Source organism: Triturus cristatus, chromosome 7 (assembly GCF_964204655.1).
Source record: "Triturus cristatus chromosome 7, aTriCri1.1, whole genome shotgun sequence".
Lineage (NCBI taxonomy): Eukaryota > Metazoa > Chordata > Amphibia > Caudata > Salamandridae > Triturus > Triturus cristatus.
In genome coordinates, this window is record NC_140590.1 from 743,910,193 (window position 1) to 743,934,198 (window position 24,006).

Here is a 24,006-nt window from a genome sequence, read left to right on the forward strand (position 1 = left end):
ACAGGGCATGCACAGAAGAGACTGTTTTATAGAGCTCGATTGGAAGGCCACTAGGGCCCATGGTCTTCCTGGACCACAACGCACCAATCGCCTTAGACTCCTCCTCAGGAGTCAAGGTGGTGTCAAGGTCTGCGACATCTTGGGGGTCTAACCTTGGTAAGGGGAGGGTGGAAAGCAGTTCAGCTGCTTCCTCCTGCGTGGAGGTGGACTTAGGGACATAGTCGCTCAAAATGGTTAGCAAAACTATGAGCAATCCCATCCCGGTCGCACCGTCTCGCCCCATTAGGAGCCAGAATTTCAGCCACCCATCTGTTGGCCAACTCTGGCTTATCCAGCCGAGCCAACAGTTTACTGGCCTTATCTCCAATTTCATATACACAATATTGAGTGGTTCGGTAATGCACTTGGGCCGCATCTCTGGCTATATCACTATATTCCTTTTGTTTCACTGCAAGTTTGTGGGACGTGTCGGGGGAGGCGGATGCAATTAGTTCGCGTTCAAGATTGGCTACCTCTATATCCTCCAGTTGTTTACGTTTCTCTTTCTGGTGACGCGCCACTGTCGCCACCCCACACCCTTGAATAACTGTCTTGTATGCCTCCCAGAGCGTCACATCCAATTTGACGGAGCCCTAATTTTCTGCGAAATAATCTGTTGTGGCCCGTACCAGTTTATCCCTAATCTCCGGGACCTGAAGATACCATGGGTTGAGGGCCATCTCGCAGTGAGAAGGCACACCACTGTAGTGTGCCAGGATAGGAGAGTGGTCAGATATACCCCTGGGCGAAAAGGTGATGTCACTGAACATAGAGAGCTGTGCGGCTTGGCAAAAGAGATAATCTATACAAGACATACTACCATGAACTCCCGAAAGGAAGGTGTACTGCTTGTCGGAGTGGTGGTGTGTGCGCCACGCATCTACCAGTCCCATGGCTGTCAGGAAGTCAGATACGAGTTTACCCTGTGGTTCTCTGTGTCGGGGTGGCAAGTGGTCTAAATCCCCAGCCAAGGCGGCATTTCAGTCTCCTCCCAGTAAAATGTCTCCTTCGGGTAGATTCGACATGTGAGGGCCCAAATCAGTCAAGGTGGAGGAGTATAGCTTAGGGGGTATGTATAGTGAGGTCACGTTGAGGGAGCGACCCTCCCACCATCTGGGCACTGTGACAAAATGGCCAGAAGGGTCGCGTGCAATTTTTTTGATCTGAAAAGGAAGGGAGACGCGTGCAAGAATACCCACCCCTCTGGACCCCGTGTATAAACCGCGTGGGCCAGCAGTTTATAACCCCATCGATTTAGTGCGCAGTTTGTGGTGCCAGGAATATGCATTTCTTGAAGCAACATGAGGTCGGGGATGTGGCGTTTGAGGTATTGTAAGACTATCCCCCTTTTTATCCAGTCACACAGTCCGTTTACATTCCAAGAGATTATTTTGAGTCGACCCAGGGATGCAGAGGCGATAGTGTCACTCATTTGTGTCGGAGAACAAAAGCCCCACCTCCCACAGGGCTAAAGAAGTGACAGTGCGCGATGGGAGACAGCACCACACCGGGAAAGGAGAATAGGTGGGTCACACAGGGCCCCCGGCGAAAATAGGCAGAGCCCCCCCCAGGGAGACCCACTGGACCAGAAAGGGAACCCCGTGCGCTGGACCGTCCCAAAAGTATATCAGAAGTGTCCAGGGTAGATCGTTGTGTATGCTAGTAACCCCCCACCCCACCCCGAAGTCGTATGCGACCTTGATAAACTGCTCATAGAACAACAAAAATTGAAGACACCCCTTAAGAAAACGCCCTGGAACCCCCCGCACCCTGCCTCCCTGCAATGTGGACTCCGAACTGCCCATCACCCCAATTTGCAGAGCGCTTTTAGACCCATAACTAGAACCATGTAGAGGGGAACGCTACAGAACCAAGCTACTACAAGATTTGACCTTCTCCCTGCCCCCGTAAGAACAATTACATTTGCCCAAAATGAACCCTTAATGATCTCGTAGTCCCAAGCCGGTGAACATGTAGCTCCAATCACCCCCCCCCCCCCCCCAATCAGGCTGCAATTAAACACTAACATTAATCCTATAGCGCTCATTATGGGAAACGACACATATGTTAAACAATGTCCGGATGCAGAGTGCATCCTCCCCCTCCAAAACCAAGGACTGCGGCAAAGGCCATCTTAGTCAGTGACATAGCTGATCACTAAGTACAGGGTGAGACCCCAGTTTGTGCAAAGCCTGCCAATACCTGTGTCTTAGGAACTCAGTCAATCTTTCCCCGAGGGCGATCGGATCCATGAGGTGGATCCTAGGATGAGCCATCACGGTCTGTGGAGGAGCGCCACTTCTCTAGCCAGTCCCAGGCGTCCTCCAGGGACTGGACGAACATCGACTTGCCGTCTGATTGTACACGCAGTTTTGCTGGAAAGAGCATGGCATATTTCAAATTGTGGCTCCTGAGAGCTCGCTTTATTTCCAGGAAGGAGCGGCGTTTCTGCTGCATTTTGTAGGTGAAGTCCGGAAAAAAGGTGATGCTCGAGTTCTCGAATTTGAGAGGAGGTCCAGCTCTCGCAGCTTGAATGATGATGTCCCGATCGCGAAAAATGACGATCCGCACCAGGATGGGACGCGGCGGAGCGCCCGGCTTCAGAGGGCCTCCAGGCACCCTGTGAGCGTGTTTGACGGAGAAATATTTGGAGAGGGATCGGGGTTGTAGATGATTTTGGATCAAGTCTTCAACGAACAGGTCAGCAGCCTGCCCCTCCGCCCGCTCTGGAACCCCCAGGATGCGCACGTTGTTCCTCCTCGCGCGCCCTTCATAATCCTCCAGGCGAGCCTCGAGGTCGGACGTATGGGCCTGCAGTTGCTTGACCGTCGTTACTAACTGCGTCGTGGAGTGCGTGAGTGTAGCGATCGAACCTTCAGTCGCCTTGACCTGCTCCCCCATGTTCCTCAGATCAGCGCGGATAAGGTTGACATCAATAGAAACAGTGTTGATCTTGAGTTCCAACGCTGCACGAACTCCCTGGACTGCCTCCATGATGTCTAGCAGTGTCGGGCCCCCTTCTTCAGGTTGCTGTCTCGCCTCCACACCACCCTGCCTCCCCTCTGTCTCCTCGGGCTTGGAATGGGCACATTTTGACAGTCTTTGCATAGCGGATGGCTTGGGGCCTCTCACTGTGGCTATTGTTTCGCGTTCCACACCCTGGTCTGGGAACCATGGGATTCTTCAACGACATTCCTAGTGTCACACCGATCATGAAAGAAGCAATGCAATGGTGGTATCACAGACCAAATCTCCCGAAGGGCCTCATTTTCTTGCAAGAGATTTCAGATTACATCCTGTCAACAGATGCCTCTATGGAAGGCTGGGATGCACATTTACAGCACAACAACAGTCTGGAGTTAAAAGCCCTATTCCTCTCCCTCAAACCTTTTTACCAAGGGTAGCAGGTGCCTCCGAACTGGTTCGTATGGACAATACAACCGGTATGTTCAACTTAAACAAAACTAGGGGGAACCAAGTCTCTCACGCTTTCTCAAAAGCTCAAGAGTTATGGAAGTGAACAACAGAACATGGGATTTCGCTCAGAGCTCAACACGATCCAGGCCTGCACAACACACTAGCAGAGGCTCTCAGCAGAGCAACAGACAGTTCCCACGAATGGGAGCTCAGTTAACACCAGCTGGAGAGAGTATTTGCGCTGTGGAGAAAACCAGCACTAGACCTATTTGCAACAGACGTCAATGCCAAATGCCAGTCCCATACCAGCAGGTTCCCTCTCCCAGGGTCTCAGGGCAATGCCCTTTCAGTGCGATGGTCAGGGATATATGCCTATGTCTTTTCCCCCATCCCTTTGATCCCTAAAGTGCTGACTGAAATGAAGCTGGAACATTGCAGCCTGGTACTGATAGCTCCCAGGTAGCCCAGGCAACATTGGTTCATGGATTTTCTTCATCTTTCAGAGTCCAGACCCATACGCTTGCAACTGTCGCCTTTTCTCCTGACCAGGAACAATGGACAGGTGTGCCATTCTGAACCGGCGTAACTGCACTTGCATTTCTAGCTCCTGAATTCTTGGAAATCAGGGACATCCTCGCAAAATCTAGAGCTGAGAGTACTAACAAAACGTACAGGCTGAAATGGAAAAGGTTCCGCTTCTGGTGCCAACAAAACAACTTTCATCCATTTCAAGCATCTCCGGAGCAGATTTTGCCTTACCTCCTCTCATTGTCAAAATCAGGTTTGGCTTTCGCTTCAGTTAAGGTACATCTGGCCTCCATCTCTTGTTATAGAAGAGCTTCAAAAGCTCCTTCCCTTTATGCCTCAAGCTAGGTGAAACAATTTTGAAGGGACTTTGCTGCACCTTCCCTCCGGTGCGAGCACCTTCTCCGGAATGGAAGCTTAGCACAGTTGATGAAACAACCATATGAACAGATCCACAGAGCTGAATTAAACTTCTAGACATGGAAAGTCGCTCTTCTCCTGGCCCTCACCTCAGCTGGGAGAGTGAGTGAAATACAAGCATTCACGATAAAGGAACCATTTCTAGAGTTCAAAGAGGATGGTGTGATTCTGAGAAATTCTACCTTTACCCCCAATGTACCATCTCAGTTCCACCTTATGAGCCGTTTTTACTCTGTTCCTTCTTCCCGAATCCATCAATGCCAGCGGAGCAGACGTTACATACACTTGATGTTAAACAATGCTTCAAGTTCTACTTGCAGAGAACAAAGAACATCTGAAAGACTGATCAATTGTTTGTGGCTTACAGCCAAGGCAGGGAAGGAACTGTGATCACGAAAGCTACAGTCACCTGATGCATTTCTGCGACAATTCAGTTTTGCCACATTAAGGCTAATAGGCCTTTAACTAAAATAACGAAAACTCACTCCACCAGATCAGTAATTACGTCAACAGCCCTTTTCGCTGGAGTGATACGAGAAAAGATTTGTCGTGCTGCGACCTGGAGAAGCACTCATACCTTCACGCAGCACAGCTGCCTGGAATCCGCACAGAGTGCAGACGCAGCTGTTGGCCTGGCGGTACTTTGTCATCTCTTCAACTAAGGTGAGCCTCTTTCTAACAATAAGAGTCCTTGTTTTACTAGTAATTACATGCAGATATAAGAATATGACTATGTACGGTATAAGTAAATGTGTTTCTCTATGTATTGGGCTGTTTTTTCTTACCTTTCATTGATACTCTGCAGATTAAAATGCGATTATATACAAAATAAGTCAATATTTTCTCGAAATGGTTATATAAGTTGTCTCGTATTATTTACTTGAGAATATGTTCTATTGATCATGATTTTTCAGTCCGGATATGTAAATAACACTGGCAACGTTAAAAAAAAAGAAAAAAAAAAGCATATTGGCATCTGTAAGTGTATGCGTTGTATTATTTCAGTCTTTGCTAGCAGCATACTTTAGATGTCTTTCACCGTTCACAACAGACCACATGATCTTGGATATTACTGTTTGCTACTCTGATTCAAGCATGTGAATCTATGAAAGATACCCCAATACTGTATAAGAAAATAAGTTACTTACCTGTTACTAGGGTTATCCAGTATTGTTATCTTTCATAGATTAGGTTTTATCAAAGTTGGACGAACCCAAGAGTGTTGGTACAACCACTGTCAAGCAGCGCTTGGGAACCCACTAGGTAATTAAAAGACCCCTCACACACCAACCTAGTTGGTGTCATGCTTCATCATAGGGGTCCCAACCGGGTGGCCGAATGCCCCCCGGTTGTGCTACGACGCCTGACTACAGCGGAGCTGGTGTGGTGCAAAGGTGTGATGTAGTGAAAGTTTAAAAATATCTCTGAGAATCCTTGCCAGAGAAATTTTATTGATGGCGGCTCAGGATATGATAAAAACTATGTGATGCAACTACAAGAGAATTTTAGTTTCTGATAGTTGACTATGTGTTTGGTCTACATGTTTCAGCCCGCGTCGGTGTAAGGGGCTTTCGTCAGGACCAGTGAGTGCAGTGAGTGGCAAAGTGAAGCCACGTGAATAGTGAAAAAATCAAAAAAGGTAATTTACCTACACACTCGCTAAGGTGTGAGGAACCGGTATCAGCTCAATGGCAGACACCGCAGCGAAAAAAGACCTGTGGGGGAGAAGAAAACACAACACAAAGACGCATGAAACAAATAACAAATAAATTGTGGTATTAGGTATCGCCGCAATTATAATATGCAATCTTTACCGGTTGTGAAGAGATCAATACTTGCAGTAGGTCGTACTTGTGGCAACACACACGCTGTGTTGTTGTGGCATGCTGCTACTGTCTGATACTGACTATAGTCTGGTGGATAAAAAGGCGAGGTGCGCCCTGTGAATGCTATCGGTGAGTCAGACAGACAGAGACAGTGTAAACTATACACATGGAGTGCCTGGTAAGTGCATTAGGCAACTTTGGAGGTAATGTTATGAGGCCACTGACTGGGGTGGATGTGCAAAGTTGCAAGAATAGCCCAGTGGGCGCTCGTATGTATCGCATGCCAGATGGTTGTGCGCCTAACTGGCTAGTGCTGAGTATATGAGGGGTCAGTGCCCCTGAGTGGTGCGCTGTGGGGAAAAAAACAAGAGGAAATAAGATTACACTATGGCTGAGTCTGATCGCTGATCAGGATGAGGGAGGAGTGTGCTCCTCGGAACACAAATTCTGTTGGAGAAAAGAAAAGTATGAGCGCTGGAATATAAAGGACTATGGTAATCCAGCAAAAAAGAGAGCGCGCGTCACCTTACTTGGTCAGGAAGCAGCACCCGCAAGGCACCTACTGTGGTCTCCCGGATCCCGGATGGTGAGGAGACCAGGGGTGTCGGAGAATATATGGTGACGGGGGCCATAGGCTACGTGCTGAGTGACCAGTGATCGCGGGCTAGGCGGAGTGATCTGCGCATGCCCCGGGCGGGGTCAAGGGTTGCACCAGTGATTGCGGGCGGGGGGTGGTCTGCGCATGCCCAAGGCAGGGTCGGAGGTTGCACTCGTGAGCGTGAGTGAGCAAGGCAGTGTTGCGCATGCTTGGTGAATGCTAGTCGGGTGCGCCTGCGCGGAACGGCTGGATGTAGCAAGTAGTGGCAAAGTCACGCTTGCGTGGAGGATGCTGACAGACGCGTGCATAGCTAGACTCGGTGCCACGAGCAAGTGTTTTAAGAGGCACAGAGGGTATAGTTATGGGAGGCTCGCTGGCCTGGGGATGGTAAACGGTGTCAGAAACATTGTTACATTGGAAAACAAAGTAGACAGGGAACGAAGCCAAGCCAGAGGGGGGTTGGATACCCCACGAGAGATGAGTATTGTGTGGTCTATTATGGTAGGCCAAAGAGAGAAAGTACACAGTTAGGTCCTCTTGAGACTGTTCCAGGGAATATTATCATTGAGACCAATGATATGGCTGGAGAGACGGTAAATCCATCTCTGTTCCTGTTCAAAAAGGCGACCTTGGATGTTGGGTAGGTTATGATCTAGCGCCTCTAAGACGACCCATCTCATGTCGTTGGTGGTGTGACTTTTTTCTAGGAAATGGTTGATCATTTTAGTGATGTTTGTCTTGCAGCGTATTGTGCTGCGGTGCTCGCAAATCCTGGTTTTTATCTTGCGAGTGGTCATGCCAATGTAGATGAGATTGCATGGGCACACTATCCGGTATACAACATTTTCTGCATTGCAATTTGTGTGTTTGCGGAGTTCCCATGTTTTGCCAGGTTCGAGGTGTAGATGCTTGGTCGTCTCAGTGATGTGGCAGACACTGCAATTGCCGCATGGAAAATGTCCTTTGATATGGGGGAGACCCCAGGCGTTGAGGACCGTTTGGATGGGTCTAGGAAGACACGGAGGTCTAGTGGATACTATGGTGTCTTTAATAGTGCGGGCTCTTTTGTTTGATAGAAGAGGGGGTTCCCAGTTGAGTTTGCCTGTGTTCAGGATTCTCCAGTTCTTTTTTGATGATTTGGGCAAACTTGTTGGTCACGGTGTTGTAGGTGGTTACGCATGTAAGTGGCGGACTGGTGGGTTCCTTAGTGTAGTTGTCTAGTAGGCCATCGCGATTTTGGTTTCTGGCCCTTTTGTTAGCTGCCTTGGTTATTTTTTGAGGGTAACCTCGTTGGTGCAGCTTGTGGCAGAGGTCAGTGGCCTGTGTCTTATAATCCTTGGTGTCACTGCAGTTCCTGCGGAGGCGGAGGAATTGGCCATATGGGAGGTTTTCACGGAGGGCTCGGGGATGGAAACTGGTAAAGTGCAGTAGGGAGTTACGAGCCGTGGGTTTAAAGTGAGTCTTGCTCATGAGTCCTCCCGAGGCTGCTTTTATGTCCAGGTCAAGAAAGGTGGTCTGGTGCCTGTCTGCGCTGTGTGTGAACCTAAGATTGGGGTCACACGTGTTGATCCATTCACAGAAGGAAGCCAGAGATTCTTGTGATCCCTCCCAAATCATGAGGATATCATCAATATATCGTTTGTAAAATTTGATTTGGGGGATACGTGGTGAATTGTTATTGAGGAGATGTTTGGTCTCAAAATGGAATACATATAGACCCGCTATGCTGGGGGCAAAAACGCTCCCATAGATGTACCGTACTTTTGTAGATAGAGCTTCCCCTGGTATTCAAAGTAGTTTTCTTTGAGCGCTAGAGTGGCGCATTTCAGTACAAATGAGGGAGGAGTGCGGTATTGCCAGGTGGAGTCTTTAAGTGCCTCCTCCAATACTTTCAGAGTGTCATCTTGGGGGAGGCTTGTGTACAAGCTCTCTACGTCAAGATAAACTAGAAAGGAAGTATTAGGGTTGTAATGTATGTCCGCTAGAAGTCCTAGCAGGTCCTTGGTATCTTTAAGGTATGTGCTGGTAGATTGGACCAGTGGTTGCAGGAAGTGATCACAGAAGCGTGATAGGGGTTCTAGGAGGGACCAAATGCCTGAGACGATGGGGCGTCCCGGGGGCGGGATTTTGTTCTTGTGAATCTTCGGGACAGTGTAAAAGTATGGTATTTTGCCTTGTGTAGTAGTCAGGAATTTGGCCTCGGTCTTGGATATTTGGCCGGAGTGTTCTGCATCATCCACTATGGATTGTATGCGAGTTTTCAGGGTGGAGGTAGGATCATACGTGAGCGGCTCATAATTCTTGGTGTCACTTAGTAGGCGCTCACATTCTTGATGGTAGTCGTCCTTGTTAAGTATTACCGTACCTCCACCTTTATCAGCTGGTTTGATAACGATCTCGTGGTTATTCTTTAGAGATTGTAGGGCCATGCGCTCTGTTTTGCTAGTGTTTTGGAACGTGTGAGGTTCCTTGAGTGCTTCTATTTCTTTAAACATTGTTTGTTCGTATACCAAGATCTCAGGTGGAATGGAGCAGGGGGGGGGGGGCATGAATGAAGACTTGACTCTAAGGGTAGTGTCCCCTTGGTCCTCCGGATCAGTGAGTGCTATGGCATTTTCAAAGAAAGCCTTAAGCTTGATTTTGCGGAAGAATTCTGCCAGTTCACAGTGTAATTTAAATTTGTCGAGTTTGGTTGTCGGGGCATAGCCAAGGCCTTTTTCCAAGACGGTTGCTTCTGTGGGTGTTAGGGCATGCTTGGAGAGGTTGGTGACAAGGCTCAGCGTGTGCTCGGGCCTGGTTGTTGGTCTCTGGTTTGACTCCTTGTCTGGGCACCTTGCTGTGGGTTGTCTTGCCAGTGTACCGTGTTCCCTCGGCGTCTCCTTCCGCGTCCTCGTCGGCCTCTCCCTAAAAAAGACTGCGGGTGGTTCTGATTCATGTACGGCGGTGGGGGTCCAAAAGGTGGGTTCCAACCGTATCCAAATTGTGGATGCACAGGTTGATACATGGGAGGGTACATCATGTTGGGTCCCTGGGGTCCGTGGGACCAGGGTGGTTGCCAGCCAGGTGGTCCATTTCTACCTTGCTGGCGTCTGCGGTAGCTGTTGTTGCTGGAACCACTCCTTGCTGATGAGTCTTCATCTGATGATGTGCCAGACGTGTCAGTTCGGTGAGGTGGTTGATAACCAGCTTCGGCATAGGGGTAGGTCTTGGCATACGAGAATCTTTTGAGATCCTTCTGAAATTTGTTGATCTTACTTTGAGTAAGGCCCTCTTTATACTCGTTGATTTCTTTGTTTGATTCGTCCAGTCTTTTCTTAAATGATGAAAGCGTGGCTTTGAAGTGAGTTTCTGTGGCTTGTATTTCGATGAGGAAGGCATCAGAGAGGCGTTTGGATGTCTGGATAATGAGGATCATCCAGTCACGGGTACATCTCCATGCTATCTGTGCCCATTCTTTTCGAAAAGTGGGATCTTCAAGGAAGATCCGTGGGGCATTGGTGACAATTAGGCCCCTAGGTGCGGTGTTGTTCCGTAAGTATTCGGTCAAGATAACTCCATGGAGTATTGTTCTTATACGGTTGCGTTTCTTTTCGTTGAGATTGTCCCAATCAGCAGTTTGGGCAATAGAAGATGCCAGGTTAAAGTCTGCCAGTAGGGGGGGATTGTCAAGTATACTGCTGACATCCTCCAGTGTGAATCCTAGGCCTGGGTTTTCAGCCATAGTGAAAAAAAGGAAAAGGGGGGGGGGGGTAGAAAGCGAGCGTCGTAATAAGAGGATGCTCTCACAGCTGTGCGCTGCGAATAATGTAAAGAACAATGAGAGAGCTAGGGAGGCATGGGGTGCGTCCGTATCCCCTGTGGTATGTATAGGTTTTATCAAAGTTGGACGAATCCAAGAGTGTTGGTACAACCACTGTCAAGCAGTGCTTGGGAACCCACTAGGTAATTAAAAGACCCCTCACACACCAACCTAGTTGGTGTCATGCTTCATCATAGGGGTCCCAACCGGGTGGCCGAATGCCCCCCGGTTGTGCTACGACGCCTGACTACAGCGGAGCTGGTGTGGTGCAAAGGTGTGATGTAGTGAAAGTTTAAAAATATCTCTGAGAATCCTTGCCAGAGAAATTTTATTGATGGCGGCTCAGGATATGATAAAAACTATGTGATGCAACTACAAGAGAATTTTAGTTTCTGATAGTTGTCTATGTGTTTGGTCTACATGTTTCAGCCCGCGTCGGTGTAAGGGGCTTTCGTCAGGACCAGTGAGTGCAGTGAGTGGCAAAGTGAAGCGACGTGAATAGTGAAAAAATCAAAAAAGGTAATTTACCTACACACTCGCTAAGGTGTGAGGAACCGGTATCAGCTCAATGGCAGACACCAGCAGGTTCCCTCTCCCAGGGTCTCAGGGCAATGCCCTTTCAGTGCGATGGTCAGGGATATATGCCTATGTCTTTTCCCCCATCCCATTGATCCCTAAAGTGCTGACTGAAATGAAGCTGGAACATTGCAGCCTGGTACTGATAGCTCCCAGGTAGCCCAGGCAACATTGGTTAATGGATTTTCTTCATCTTTCAGAGTCCAGACCCATACGCTTGCAACTGTCGCCTTTTCTCCTGACCAGGAACAATGGACAGGTGTGCCATTCTGAACCGGCGTAACTGCACTTGCATTTCTAGCTCCTGAATTCTTGGAAATCAGGGACATCCTCACAAAATCTAGAGCTGAGAGTACTAACAAAACGTACAGGCTGAAATGGAAAAGGTTCCGCTTCTGGTGCCAACAAAACAACTTTCATCCATTTCAAGCATCTCCTGAGCAGATTTTGCCTTACCTCCTCTCATTGTCAAAATCAGGTTTGGCTTTCGCTTCAGTTAAGGTACATCTGGCCTCCATCTCTTGTTATAGAAGAGCTTCAAAAGCTCCTTCCCTTTATGCCTCAAGCTAGGTGAAACAATTTTGAAGGGACTTTGCTGCACCTTCCCTCCGGTGCGAGCACCTTCTCCGGAATGGAAGCTTAGCACAGTTGATGAAACAACCATTTGAACAGATTCACAGAGCTGAATTAAACTTCTAGACATGGAAAGTCGCTCTTCTCCTGGCCCTCACCTCAGCTGGGAGAGTGAGTGAAATACAAGCATTCACGATAAAGGAACCGTTTCTAGAGTTCAAAGAGGATGGTGTGATTCTGAGAAATTCTACCTTTACCCCCAATGTACCATCTCAGTTCCACCTTATGAGCCGTTTTTACTCTGTTCCTTCTTCCCGAATCCATCAATGCCAGCGGAGCAGACGTTACATACACTTGATGTTAAACAATGCTTCAAGTTCTACTTGCAGAGAACAAAGAACATCTGAAAGACTGATCAATTGTTTGTGGCTTACAGCCAAGGCAGGGAAGGAACTGTGATCACGAAAGCTACAGTCACCTGATGCATTTCTGCGACAATTCAGTTTTGCCACATTAAGGCTAATAGGCCTTTAACTAAAATAACGAAAACTCACTCCACCAGATCAGTAATTACGTCAACAGCCCTTTTCGCTGGAGTGATACGAGAAAAGATTTGTCGTGCTGCGACCTGGAGAAGCACTCATACCTTCACGCAGCACAGCTGCCTGGAATCCGCACAGACGCAGCTGTTGGCCTGGCGGTACTTTGTCATCTCTTCAACTAAGGTGAGCCTCTTTCTAACAATAAGAGTCCTTGTTTTACTAGTAATTACATGCAGATATAAGAATATGACTATGTACGGTATAAGTAAATGTGTTTCTCTATGTATTGGGCTGTTTTTTCTTACCTTTCATTGATACTCTGCAGATTAAAATGCGATTATATACAAAATAAGTCAATATTTTCTCGAAATGGTTATATAAGTTGTCTCGTATTATTTACTTGAGAATATGTTCTATTGATTATGATTTTTCAGTCCGGATATGTAAATAACACTGGCAACGTTAAAAAAAAAAAAAAAAAAAGCATATTGGCATCTGTAAGTGTATGCGTTGTATTATTTCAGTCTTTGCTAGCAGCATACTTTAGATGTCTTTCACCGTTCACAACAGACCACATGATCTTGGATATTACTGTTTGCTACTCTGATTCAAGCATGTGAATCTATGAAAGATACCCCAATACTGTATAATAAGTTACTTACCTGTTACTAGGGTTATCCAGTATTGTTATCTTTCATAGATTCACATGCAACGCACCCTCCTCCCTGTAGAGGCTTCTCTCTTTTGTTGTATGGGATACTTATTGCCTACTGGTGCTTGCAAAATCCGAGGGAAACTGACTCTGCTGGGAATGTTCTAGAGGGTGCTGGAACCTGATTGGTTACATTCAGCATTTGGTCCTTTTTTTAAAAAGACATAGATAGGCTATTTAAAACTTGGCATAGGACCATTATATCCTTTGGTATTTGTTAACTACTGCATTATTATATTACCGTGGAACTACCATCTCAATGACGAGGAATGATTCAAGCATGTGAATCTGTTAACGATACCAATACGATAACCATAGTTACAGGTAAGTAACTTATTTTCTTCATTTGCACTAGGACACATTCATTTTTGTAGGCACTGGGAGATTAAGTGATTTGCCCAGAATCAAGGATGTTAATCCTGCACCCAAACTCAAACTTGGTTTCCCAGCCCCATAGTTGGCAGCTGTGACCCTTATGCCACATCCTCTCCCAAGAAGACGCCACATCATCTCCCTAGCCTCGGCCTCACTTCCACATTTTGTGATTATGGCCAAATCACTTGGGGCCTGATTTAGATCTTGGCACATGGGTTATTCCATCAAAACAGTGACGGATATTACTTTCACCGAAATATAAGTCCCATAGGATATAATGGGATTTATATTTCGGCATACGGGATATTCATTACATTTGTGGCAGAGTAACCTATCCTCCAGGTTCTAAATCAGGCCCCTAATCTCTCCATGACTGCCCGCATTTGCTATTGGTTGCCCGTCCACCTCCTGCCTGTCGCTGTTTGCCCTGCTGAACTCCGTTGCACAGATCCTCTCCTCCCGTAACTATGCTTTTTGCTTTTTTTGTGCAGTTCTACCTAGTGCGAACATTCCTGAAGATATTGGAGCACTCTACATCAGCACCAGTTCGTTTTCACGAGGACGTTAATTTTTGTAGGCATGGCGGGATTAAGTGATTTGCCCAAAACCAAGGATGTTAAGCTGAAGCCTAAACAGCTCTCTTCGGAACTCCCCCTTGTCATGCTGCTTCGTCATGGAGCGATCTATCTGAGCTAGTTTTAAGCAGCGACCTTGTGTTTCAGTTCGCACCGCTACTTCTAATACCAAGCAGCCTCTCCTTTACCAAGGGCCCACTTGTTGCTTCAGCACATTTAGAACCAGCGAAGAGGGTGAGCAAGGCTCGAAAATCATGAAAATTGTATTACCCCACTATGTTTTTTCTTGAGACTCTGGCTGAGTCCAAAGTCCCAAGATGGCTGCAAGCGCTTCCTGGTTGAAGTGTTGGCAGCCAATCAGAACTCGCCATGAGATCTGTGCTTAGGGTCTGCCCAGATATCTATATTTCTTTTTTCTTTAATAACTCCAAAACTACTGAATAGATTTACAACAAATAACAAAAAATGCTCTTTCTGGACTAAGAGCTAGCTTTCTGCCAACTTTGGTATAATTCCGTCCAGTGGTTTGGGCTGTAGTTGTTCCTAACATCCCTATGGAAAATTGCATTGGGAAAATGTGTTTTGGGACCCTTCTTTTTCTTGGCCCATGCTTGATGAATCAACCGGAAGCTTTCCACACAGCCGCTCAGCTCAGGTGTCTACCAGTTTTGAATATTTTGTGAAGATTCGTCAAACCGCACCAAAGTATCAGCAAAACAAAAAACTCCTTTACTATGGAACCTAGATCTCACCTTCTGGCGACTGCCAGGGGGTAACATATATATATATATATATCCCTTTTTTTTATTTTATTTTTTTATTGTTTATGGTTATAATGAGGATTTTCCTTGAGTGAGTAACTGTTCCTTTAGAAACACAGAGCTGTTGTTGCATCTCTGCGTTTCCTAGCTGTCCTGTCTGTAGCTTATCCACTAACTTGTAGATTTTCAGAGATAATATATAGATGTAGAGAGAGCAACCGGGAACATGGATCTGCTCATCAGAAGGAATCATGGTACAACCGCTGGTGTATCGGGTACGTAACATTTCATTGATGAAATTGTTGTTCAGAAGGGTGCTTTATATATTTGGCTTCTCTCTATTAAAGTACTGCATTCATTGTAACAACATCAGATTCGCAGTTCTGTGGGTTTAATGAGCATTGGGGTAGAAGGCTATCAACCTGGACAAGCCTGACAAGTACGTAATAAAAAATCATTTTGAAATTATTCAGAAAATTGCAAAACTCTCATTTAACTGAATTTAGAGAAATGCATGTCCTATCTGTATAACATTTTTTTATTTTATCCAGATACGGACCTTTTTGGGTGCAGAAGAAATTATGAAAGGCTTGCAAGGAGAAATAGAAGAGTCAGTGGCAAAGATCCAATTAGTTGTTAAGGTTCTGCAGAGACTTTACAGCACATATAACTACTGCTGTTCCGAGATGCATCTTTTCTTTAAGGTATAGTATATTTTTGCAAGATTAGAATGTATATGTCATGTCAGGCTGCTTAATGGTTGTTTGTCACTAGGACTTTAAAAAGAAAGCTACTTTTAGCTTGAAATGTAGCAGCACTTGTTAACTTCTCCAGAAGTGCTACAGAACACAGTACACCATAAAACACAAAACAAAATAACACGAACATAAGACAACAAAACGATCAAAATAGAGATGACAATCACATTACAACACAAATTCAAGCAATGCAATAACATAACTGTTAGAAATGGGTTTTTGGTTGCCTAGGGTTTACACCTAAGCCAGGCAGAACCCTCCACTCTAGTCAGGGTAGGCCAGATACACACATGATAATCTGTGCTCACCCTCTGGTAGCTTGGTGCATAGCAGGCAGGCTTAACCAAGAGGCAATGAGTAAAGTATTTGTGCAACACTTTAGTACAGTAACACAGTGAGACACCACAAAAAGACTCTACACCAGTTTACAAAAACAGAAGTCATTTATCTTAATCAAATTAGATTAACACACAAAAATGCAATGAATAATGGGGGGCATGGCTAGATGCCTAAGATGGTAGACATTTTCGAAGTCCGCTCCGTACTTTAACCCCCAATTATCCTGGCCACCACTGCGTATATCCAGTAGAATTTGAGGATACAGACACAGGGGGCACTGTCTAGCCCCTGTGGATCCCAGCGGAGGTCTTCAAGAAAACGTAGGCGCTCTGACGCCCACGATACACGGGGCGCGGCCTTCTAAGCGCCGGGACCTACGTCTCGACAGTCGCGGTTGCATCACTCCAGGGGCGACGAACGCCCATCTGAAAAATACGGGCTGCGACTGATGATGGTGCCAGGAGCTGTCAAGCGCAGGGAGACTGTAATTTGCGCATCCCGGTTCCAGCATAAGAAGCGACTCGGCTGGACGACTCACGAGCCCTGAGCGGGCACTGGGCAGCCTGTGGGGAGGAGCAGGCCCAGACTGGACTGAAGCGCCTCGGCAGCCCCGACAAGCAGCGGACACCGAGGACACCTGCCAGCCTGCAAAGCCAGGGCACTGATACCATAGGAGAGGTGAGCCGGGCAGAGAGGTTGTACGGCAGCACACACGAATAACCAGGGAGGGGGACCGGAGGCCGTTCGAGCCTAGGCCCTCCCAATGATTTAATGCAGTGGCCCTGAGAAGGGTGCTTTGCGGCACAGTCAGCTTTGTGCCGCGTAGCACAGACCCTCCTACCAAACAAACTGTGCACTGCCAGCAATACCAGGGGGAGGTGTCAAGAGGGTCAGTTCGGGCCCAGGCTGCCTCCTCCTCCATCTCCCTGCACGCCAAGGGGCACCAGGGATTGAACAAAGCCAGCTGCAGGTGTCCCTTTCACTAGTTAGGCAGCGAGGGGGATACCCAGAGGAATGATTAAAGCTGAGCCTCAACCTACTGATAAGCATACTGCCTCCCCCTGATGCGAGCTGAGCGTTCCCGGCCCCGGCCTAACCCGGGCAGCAACGTGGCGAGCACCAGACTGGGGAGACTTTGGGGCAGTTGGTTTGGTTCTGGAACAGTTTGCCCCAGTGACTGGAGGCCTCCGTGGGCTGGGTCCCAACAACACTCAGGACGATACCTACGCCAGTTGGAAGGTGGAGCCTGCGGGGAGTTGTGACTGTGTCTTCCCTCCCACCCTCTCCCCCAATTAGGAGGCAACACAAGGGCAGAGTCGGGCCCAGGTTGCTCTTCCCCCCCTCACCTGCACCTCTTCACCTTTACAAGCATGAAGAATACTGGACAAATCTTGGGAGCTATAAAACGCCCCCCCCGGCTAGATCCATGCAGGTGGGGAGGACCGGGAGACCCTATCAGCTAGACCACTCGGGTCAAACCTGCATGTCGGAGCCACCGAGATGTGGGAACTGGCTGATCTTGGACTCCGGACACGGGCCCCCCCACGATGGGTATCGGGCCATTCCAGTCATCTTGAATACCCCCTACCTCTGGGCCAAGTGAAAGCTCATTGACTTCCAATCCAACTTTAAAGCCACTCACCCACTCCAGAGAGGTGATTCCCCCCCCCCCTGGAGTGTTAGTTTACCTGCAGATCACTCCTAGTCACTTCCAGGGCAGTGGTAATCCCAGCGCCCCCGGTTAATTACGAGGATGCCCCTGGAGGACACGACTGGTCAGTGGGTACCTGAAGCGACTGTCCACAGTATCCCACGTGCATTGTCAATCTGGCCCGAATAGGAGGCATCACAGGAGACGGACATCCCAACTCGCCTCTCCCCAACGTAGTCTGGTGCACCACAGTAATTGCCTCACGATGCCCAAAGCGCAGCAGCTGGCCATGGGCTGCTTCTGCTCAGCTGCTCAGCAGGGGGGTAGGTTCATCTCTGAAAGAAAGAGAAGCCCGCAGATTTGCAGCACCCTAACCTTTCAACCTAAATTGACTCAGTACTGGCTGCTGTCGAAAATATTGGCTCGTAACTGACACAGACGCGTACTTATCTCTAGACCAGGATCGACAAAGTGGTCTCGGACATCACGCTTTTGAGGGCCGATTATCAGAAATGATCTGAACGAATGCGCAAGACTGAGCTCACGCTTTCCGATCGTCAATCTAAAACCCGCAATCACAGTTACTGTACAGGACTTACTGGACAGACTCTGCACCCTCAAAGACACGTTAGAGGATGCGGAGGGTCAATACCGTTGCAATAATGTGCCCATGATTGGCCTCCCAGAGGGGGCGGAGGGGAGAAACCCGGTCAAATATGTGGAGAAGTGGATGAAGCGATTGCTCGCGTCAGGTGTTCTCTCCTCTCAATTTGTGGTGCAGAGGGCTCATAGAGTACCAGCCCACCGACCGCCACCCGGATCCAACCCTCGACCATTTTTGTTCAAAGTCCTGAACTTTCGAGACAGAGACACAATATTAAGGGAGACTCGGAAGAACCTTGGGCCCAGAGTACAGAACGCAACTGTCCTCTATTACCCAGATTACACTGCCCAAGTACAAAAGAGATAGGCCTCCTTCGGGGCAGTGAAGCATCAATTGCGGGGGCTTGACCTACGATACTCGCTGCTGTTCCTTGCCTTGCTGCGGGGATGAAAGATGGAGCCTCCCAGTTCTTTGACTCATCATCTGACGCATGGGACTGGCTAGAAGAAATGGGCATGGCGACATCGTCCATCCGACGGCTTGTCCCCTCCGAGGCAGGGCAGACGTAACCGGCGGAGAGGAAGAGGAGGAGGGGCAAGACGTCGTACCCCGCCAGTGAATGCACCAGTCCCAGCACAGATCCTAACGGAGCGACATGAGGCAATTCATTTAGCGGCAGCCCTTCATGTTGTGAGTTCGCTATCACACTCCACGGTGTCACCGTCTAGATCCGGCAGTGACGTGGACTCTATACCTGCCGGTCCGGGAGTCTGACTCGCCCTGTCCCCCAGATGTCACCCCTGTCAAACTGGCAGTCTTTCACTATACCACGGCAAGGTTCCCCCTGCTCCTACCCAATGACCACAGTCCCTGCGACCTGGCGAGGTCATACACAAGTTCACATAACACGCATACTTGATGTCATTTTCTCCTTTCCCTTTTCAAATGTTATCTAGTTGGGGGGATAGGCCAGGCAGGCCACCTTCTCACACACACACACACACACCAACCCTGCTCGATTCATAGTCTGGCTGAGCGCTAGTTGCCACGTTTGGGCACACCTGTTTGGGTCAACCCCAGTTAGGGGTTTGCTCTTATGCGGTTACACGTCTTAACTGTTGTTTCCGTTATTACTCATGAGATGCTGCTTCCTCCTGAAACCCTACACTTCGCGACAACCATTCTGTTGCAATCGCATAGCCACAATCCACCCACATGGTACAGGTTAACATTATCACATGGAATGTGAGAGGAGATTCACTCCCCCCTCACGCAGGTATTCCTTATATGCATATTTACAGCGCAGAGCCGCTAGTATCGCCTTGCTGCAGGACACATTTGACAAATATAGAAGCAGCCCAATTGCGGCACAGCTGGTGAGGTCGAGTATACAGTACAAACGTCTCCTCCATAGCATGGGGTGCATAGATCTGGGTAAAAGCTGGGATCCCTTGGGAGGAGGAGGAAGTGGTGGCAGATACAGGCGGGTGATACGTATTCCTTAGGGGTAAACTGAATGGGCAACCTGTTCTGCTGGGATCCATATACGCCCCTAATGTGGACCAAAATACCTTCCTGTGTGGCTTGTCCACATTTCTGTCCCACTGGAGCGATATCCCTGGCTCTTAGGGGTGACTTCAATTCAGTACTAGATGTTTCACTGGACCGCTCCTTCCCACCCCTTAGACGCACAGTAGCATCATCTACCATACAAGCTTTACGTATGTGGCTAGAGTATTGGTCTCTGTCCGATGTCTGGCAGGAGCATAACCCAGGCTCTCGTATATATTCCCTCTTCTCATTGGTCCACAACCTACATGGGCAACTGGATCGCATTCTGACCTCATCTGCGCTACTCCCCTTGATCCACTATATAGAGTATCTTGGGCGCACACATTCGGACCACAACCCTCAGTATATGACAATTAGCTGGGAGAAGAGAATCCCTGATCTCTGTCTGGAGGCTGCAGCCCTTGAAGACCCGACATTTTGCAGTTCTATAGGAGCGTCGTTGCTAGACTATTTTGAGCATAATGTGGGCTCCACAGACTCTCCGACCACGGAGTGGGAGGCTTTCAAGGTAGTCACACAAGGGCACTGCTTGGGCCTGATGCGTAACATTCGCAAACAACTCGACGTCTCCCTGGGTTCGCTCGAGCAAAATCTCCTATGACATGAATCCTTTTTGGTCACTCGCCCAGAAGCTAAAACAAAACTCGAAGCCGTGCAAGCCAACCGGCTTAAACTTTTGGAAAGGTTGCGCTGCCATAACTTCTTTGCTCATTCTGCACTTACACATACCACATCGGACAAGTCAATTAGACTGCTTGTTTACCTCATATGTCAGAAGCACCAGCACCACCCAATGCCACCATACGAGGTGGCTCGGGACACATGCGATGCACAATTAGATATTCACACAGCCATGACTCGCCGCTACTCTTCTCTTTATGCGTCCCAAGCTCACAGGACTTCTCAGAAAATCAGCACCTTTTTGGGCAGGATTGAGCTACCCATGATGGCCCTCGACCAACGCCTGACGACGTACTCCCCCATCACACTGGACAAGATGCAGGACGCACTTATGTCTCTGGCATCGGGGAAGGTGCTGGGGCGGGACGAGTTCGCAGACGAGTTTTTTAAGACCTATACAGACACAATCATACTGCACGTACATGCCCTCTTTAACTCTGCGATAGACTGCTCCACACTTCCGCCTTCTTTATACGCGGCCAATGTAGTCTCCCTACTGAAATCAGGGGAAGATCCCATGACCCTGGGCTCCTATAGGCCCTTAGCTATATTGAATACTGGTTATAAAATTTGAGCAAAAATTCTAGCTAACAGACAAACGGCTTGCTTACCCATCTTGGTCCATTCTGATCAAAGTGGGTTTGTCCCGGCCCGTAAAATTTCCCTCAATCTCCGTCGCTATTTTAGAGTAGATGAATATGCCCACCTGGAATAGCCACGCTTGGGCTGCTTAGTTTTAGACCTTGAAAGAGCATGTGACTCACTTGAGTGGGATTACCTGTTACTACCTGTGAGAAAGTGCCATCTTTCTTGCACGGTATGCCCCCACTTTTTGCTGAAATGCTGAATGTACTTTGACTGAGTGTGCCCTGGACTCCTGCCAATCAGGTGCCATGGGCCTATGTTCCTTCCCTAAACAAAAACCTCAAAACCAAATTGGCAAACCCTGGCCACATGTCAGCCCCTGGTAAATGGTACCCTAGGTACCCAGGGCCTTGTGACCAGGGAAGGCCTCTAAGTGCTGCAGCACTCATTGTGCCACCCTTAGAGGCCCTGTGCCCTAACACCCAACACACTGCCCTGGCAGGCTGAGTGTCTGGGTACAAGACAAAACAGAGAGTCGACATGGCACACATCCCAGTGTGCCATGCCCACAACCTACACTGCCCTGGCATACATCAGCCACCCCTCTAGCTGGGTGCCCTATGCCAGTGGTGTGGGCACAGAGGAAGGAGCCCTGTGCCCCTACAGTACCCAGGTCCATTCCTGGGCCCTGTAAGTGCAGTGCTGCCATTTAAGAGTACATGGTGCTGGGAGCTTGTCAAACACGAACTCCACAGCACAATAATGGCAGCACTGAAGCCTGAAGTTTGGTATCAAACTGCTCAGCACATTAAATCCACACTGATGCCAGTGTGGGATTTAATGTACCAAGCACCACAGAGGGCATCTTAGAGAGGCCCCCTAAAACCTAACCCACAATCCACGTCTGTTCTGAGGCTGCCTAGGCTGCCACACAGCAGACATGTTGCTGGACCCCTGGGTAGGAGAGCCCCTGCTCTCCTCGGCCTGCAACAATGCACAATGTGCAATGTGCAAGGTGCTAAATCTCCTCCCCCAGGATGGGCAGGGGGAAGCTTCAAAGACATGCCGCCTCTGTGAGCTTCCCCAGGCCACTGCAACCCCCCACTCTGGCGGGAAGCTTGGCCGGAAACCCCAAATAAGGACAGGGGATGTGCCAGCCTTCCAACCCCACCCCTCAGGGGGGGTAGGCGAGGTGAAGCACATCCCCGGGCTCTCGCCATCTTGAAGATGGGAAGCCCTACCCAATCAGGACTAGGCTACTGCCCCCCTGCCACAGGAGAGAGGCAGGATAGGGGCTGTCCCCACCCCAGGACAGGGACCCATTGATCCCTGCCCTTCACCTACCTGTAACGCCCCTAAATCTAGTATTTAGGGGCACCCTGAACCTTCCTTCCCCAGATTCCAGATTCCAAAATCCGAAGAAGAGCTAGAAGAAAGAAGACCTGCCCTGCAGCTGCTAAGGAGAGGAAGACACAAACTTCTTTGGCCCCAGCCCTACCGGCCTGTCGATCCTCGAACCTGCTCCTGCTCCAACCCGGCATCTCTTGTGGCCAGCAACCTCCCAAACCTCGGAGGACCTGGCTACCTTTTGACTCTAAACCCCTGGGACTCCCATGAGTAGAGGCTCTACTCAAAACCTACTTCTAATCCCTGGCAGCAGCCCGAAACCGCGATCCCAGCACACTCCCCACTAGCCAAGCCTGGCCTGTGCCGGAGTGAACAAAGACCACGAGGACGACCCCACGGCGACTGTGACCCAGAGTCCAGCACCCAAGGACCTTCCTCGACACTCCTGAAGAAGCCTGCAGCCTCAGAACAAGGTGCTCCCACTACCGCGATCAACAGAGGGTAAGATTTCCCGACACCAAAAGGCACCCCTGCATCCGGTGCCCAATCCCGGGGTACCTACCTATCCTCCAACTACCCAACTTACCTCTCGAAGTGGTGGTGGCACCTGAAGAATCTTCGTCCCCGAGCTTGCAGTCTTTTTCTAAACCGGAGATTTCCAATTGAAATCAATTGAGCGCCCGAAGGCTCAAAAGTACCCTGCACCCAGCCGCCCGAGTGGCCCTGGCATTGCAACCTCTACACCTATCTACTTCCCCACTTGCCCTGAGTAAGTGACCAGGAGCCCAGCTCCCACAGCCGCGTGGCCTGCTAGTCAGCAGCCTCCAACCAAGGCCCCCCTATCCCTCATGGGATAACATTGGCCCTAACTCTCTCTGCACCCAGCCGCCCTAGTGCCGCTGGGGGTGAACCAACTGTACCTACCTGACCCTGGGGGACCCCTGAGTCTATGCCCAGAACCTCAACTCTGCCAGTCGAGCACTTACCTTTAAACCGATAACTCATTTTTCTTCATAGGGTAACATTGACTGGCTTTTTCCTGAAATTTCTTCTAAGTGTGGACTTTTCAAATCTTAAAATATTCACCAAAAATTAGCCGAGTAACGAAAACGAAAATACTCACCTGCTCTTAGGTGAGCTCCCAGTGCTGGATCTTGGTGCCCAGCACTGATTCTGAAAAATACTTACAACTGTACTTACCAGTAACCCAATTTTCTCCCGTAGGAAATCATTGACTGTTTTTCTGTGAAATTTCTTCTAAGTGTCAATTTCTGCAAACTTTAAATGTTCTTTAAAAATCGTATAACTTCTAAAAACGTAATTGCTTACCTGTTTTGGATAAAGGTCCCAGTACTGAGTCTAGGTACCCAGTACTGGACTACAAAAGTAACGAGAACATACTATACCTGCAACTTGAATTTTCTTCCATAGGGAATCATTGACTGTTTTCTATGAAATATTTTCTAAGTGTCAACTTTTAAAATAACAAAATATTGTCTAAAAATCATCACAGTAATTAAGTCGACTTTTATCACTTGATTCTAAGTACTGACCCAGGACTGAATCTAGGATCCAGTCCTGGAATTCCAAAAGTAATCCTAAAAGTAATCTGTTGCAAATAACATGAAACTTCTATTGAACTCAATGCATTATTGTGTTTAAAATAGTGTTGCCTATTGCAACCACTTGTAACTGTTTACAAAAGTCAATTGCATATTGCAAAAGTATATA

The 24,006-nt window shown here is 48.4% G+C and overlaps 1 protein-coding gene across 2 annotated transcripts in view; it reads left to right on the forward strand.

Moving 5' to 3' along the window:
* The window catches only part of DNAH17 (dynein axonemal heavy chain 17), a 14,992,541-nt gene that overhangs the window by 1,283,448 nt on the left and 13,685,087 nt on the right, over positions 1-24,006 (forward strand). The window contains exon 7 of one of the 2 annotated variants that reach the window (XM_085617470.1): positions 15,290-15,442. In XM_085617470.1, coding sequence (XP_085473596.1) covers positions 15,290-15,442 — 153 coding nt within the window. The remainder of the gene's footprint in view (positions 1-15,289; positions 15,443-24,006) is intronic. The other variant, XM_085617471.1, reaches the window with a different exon arrangement.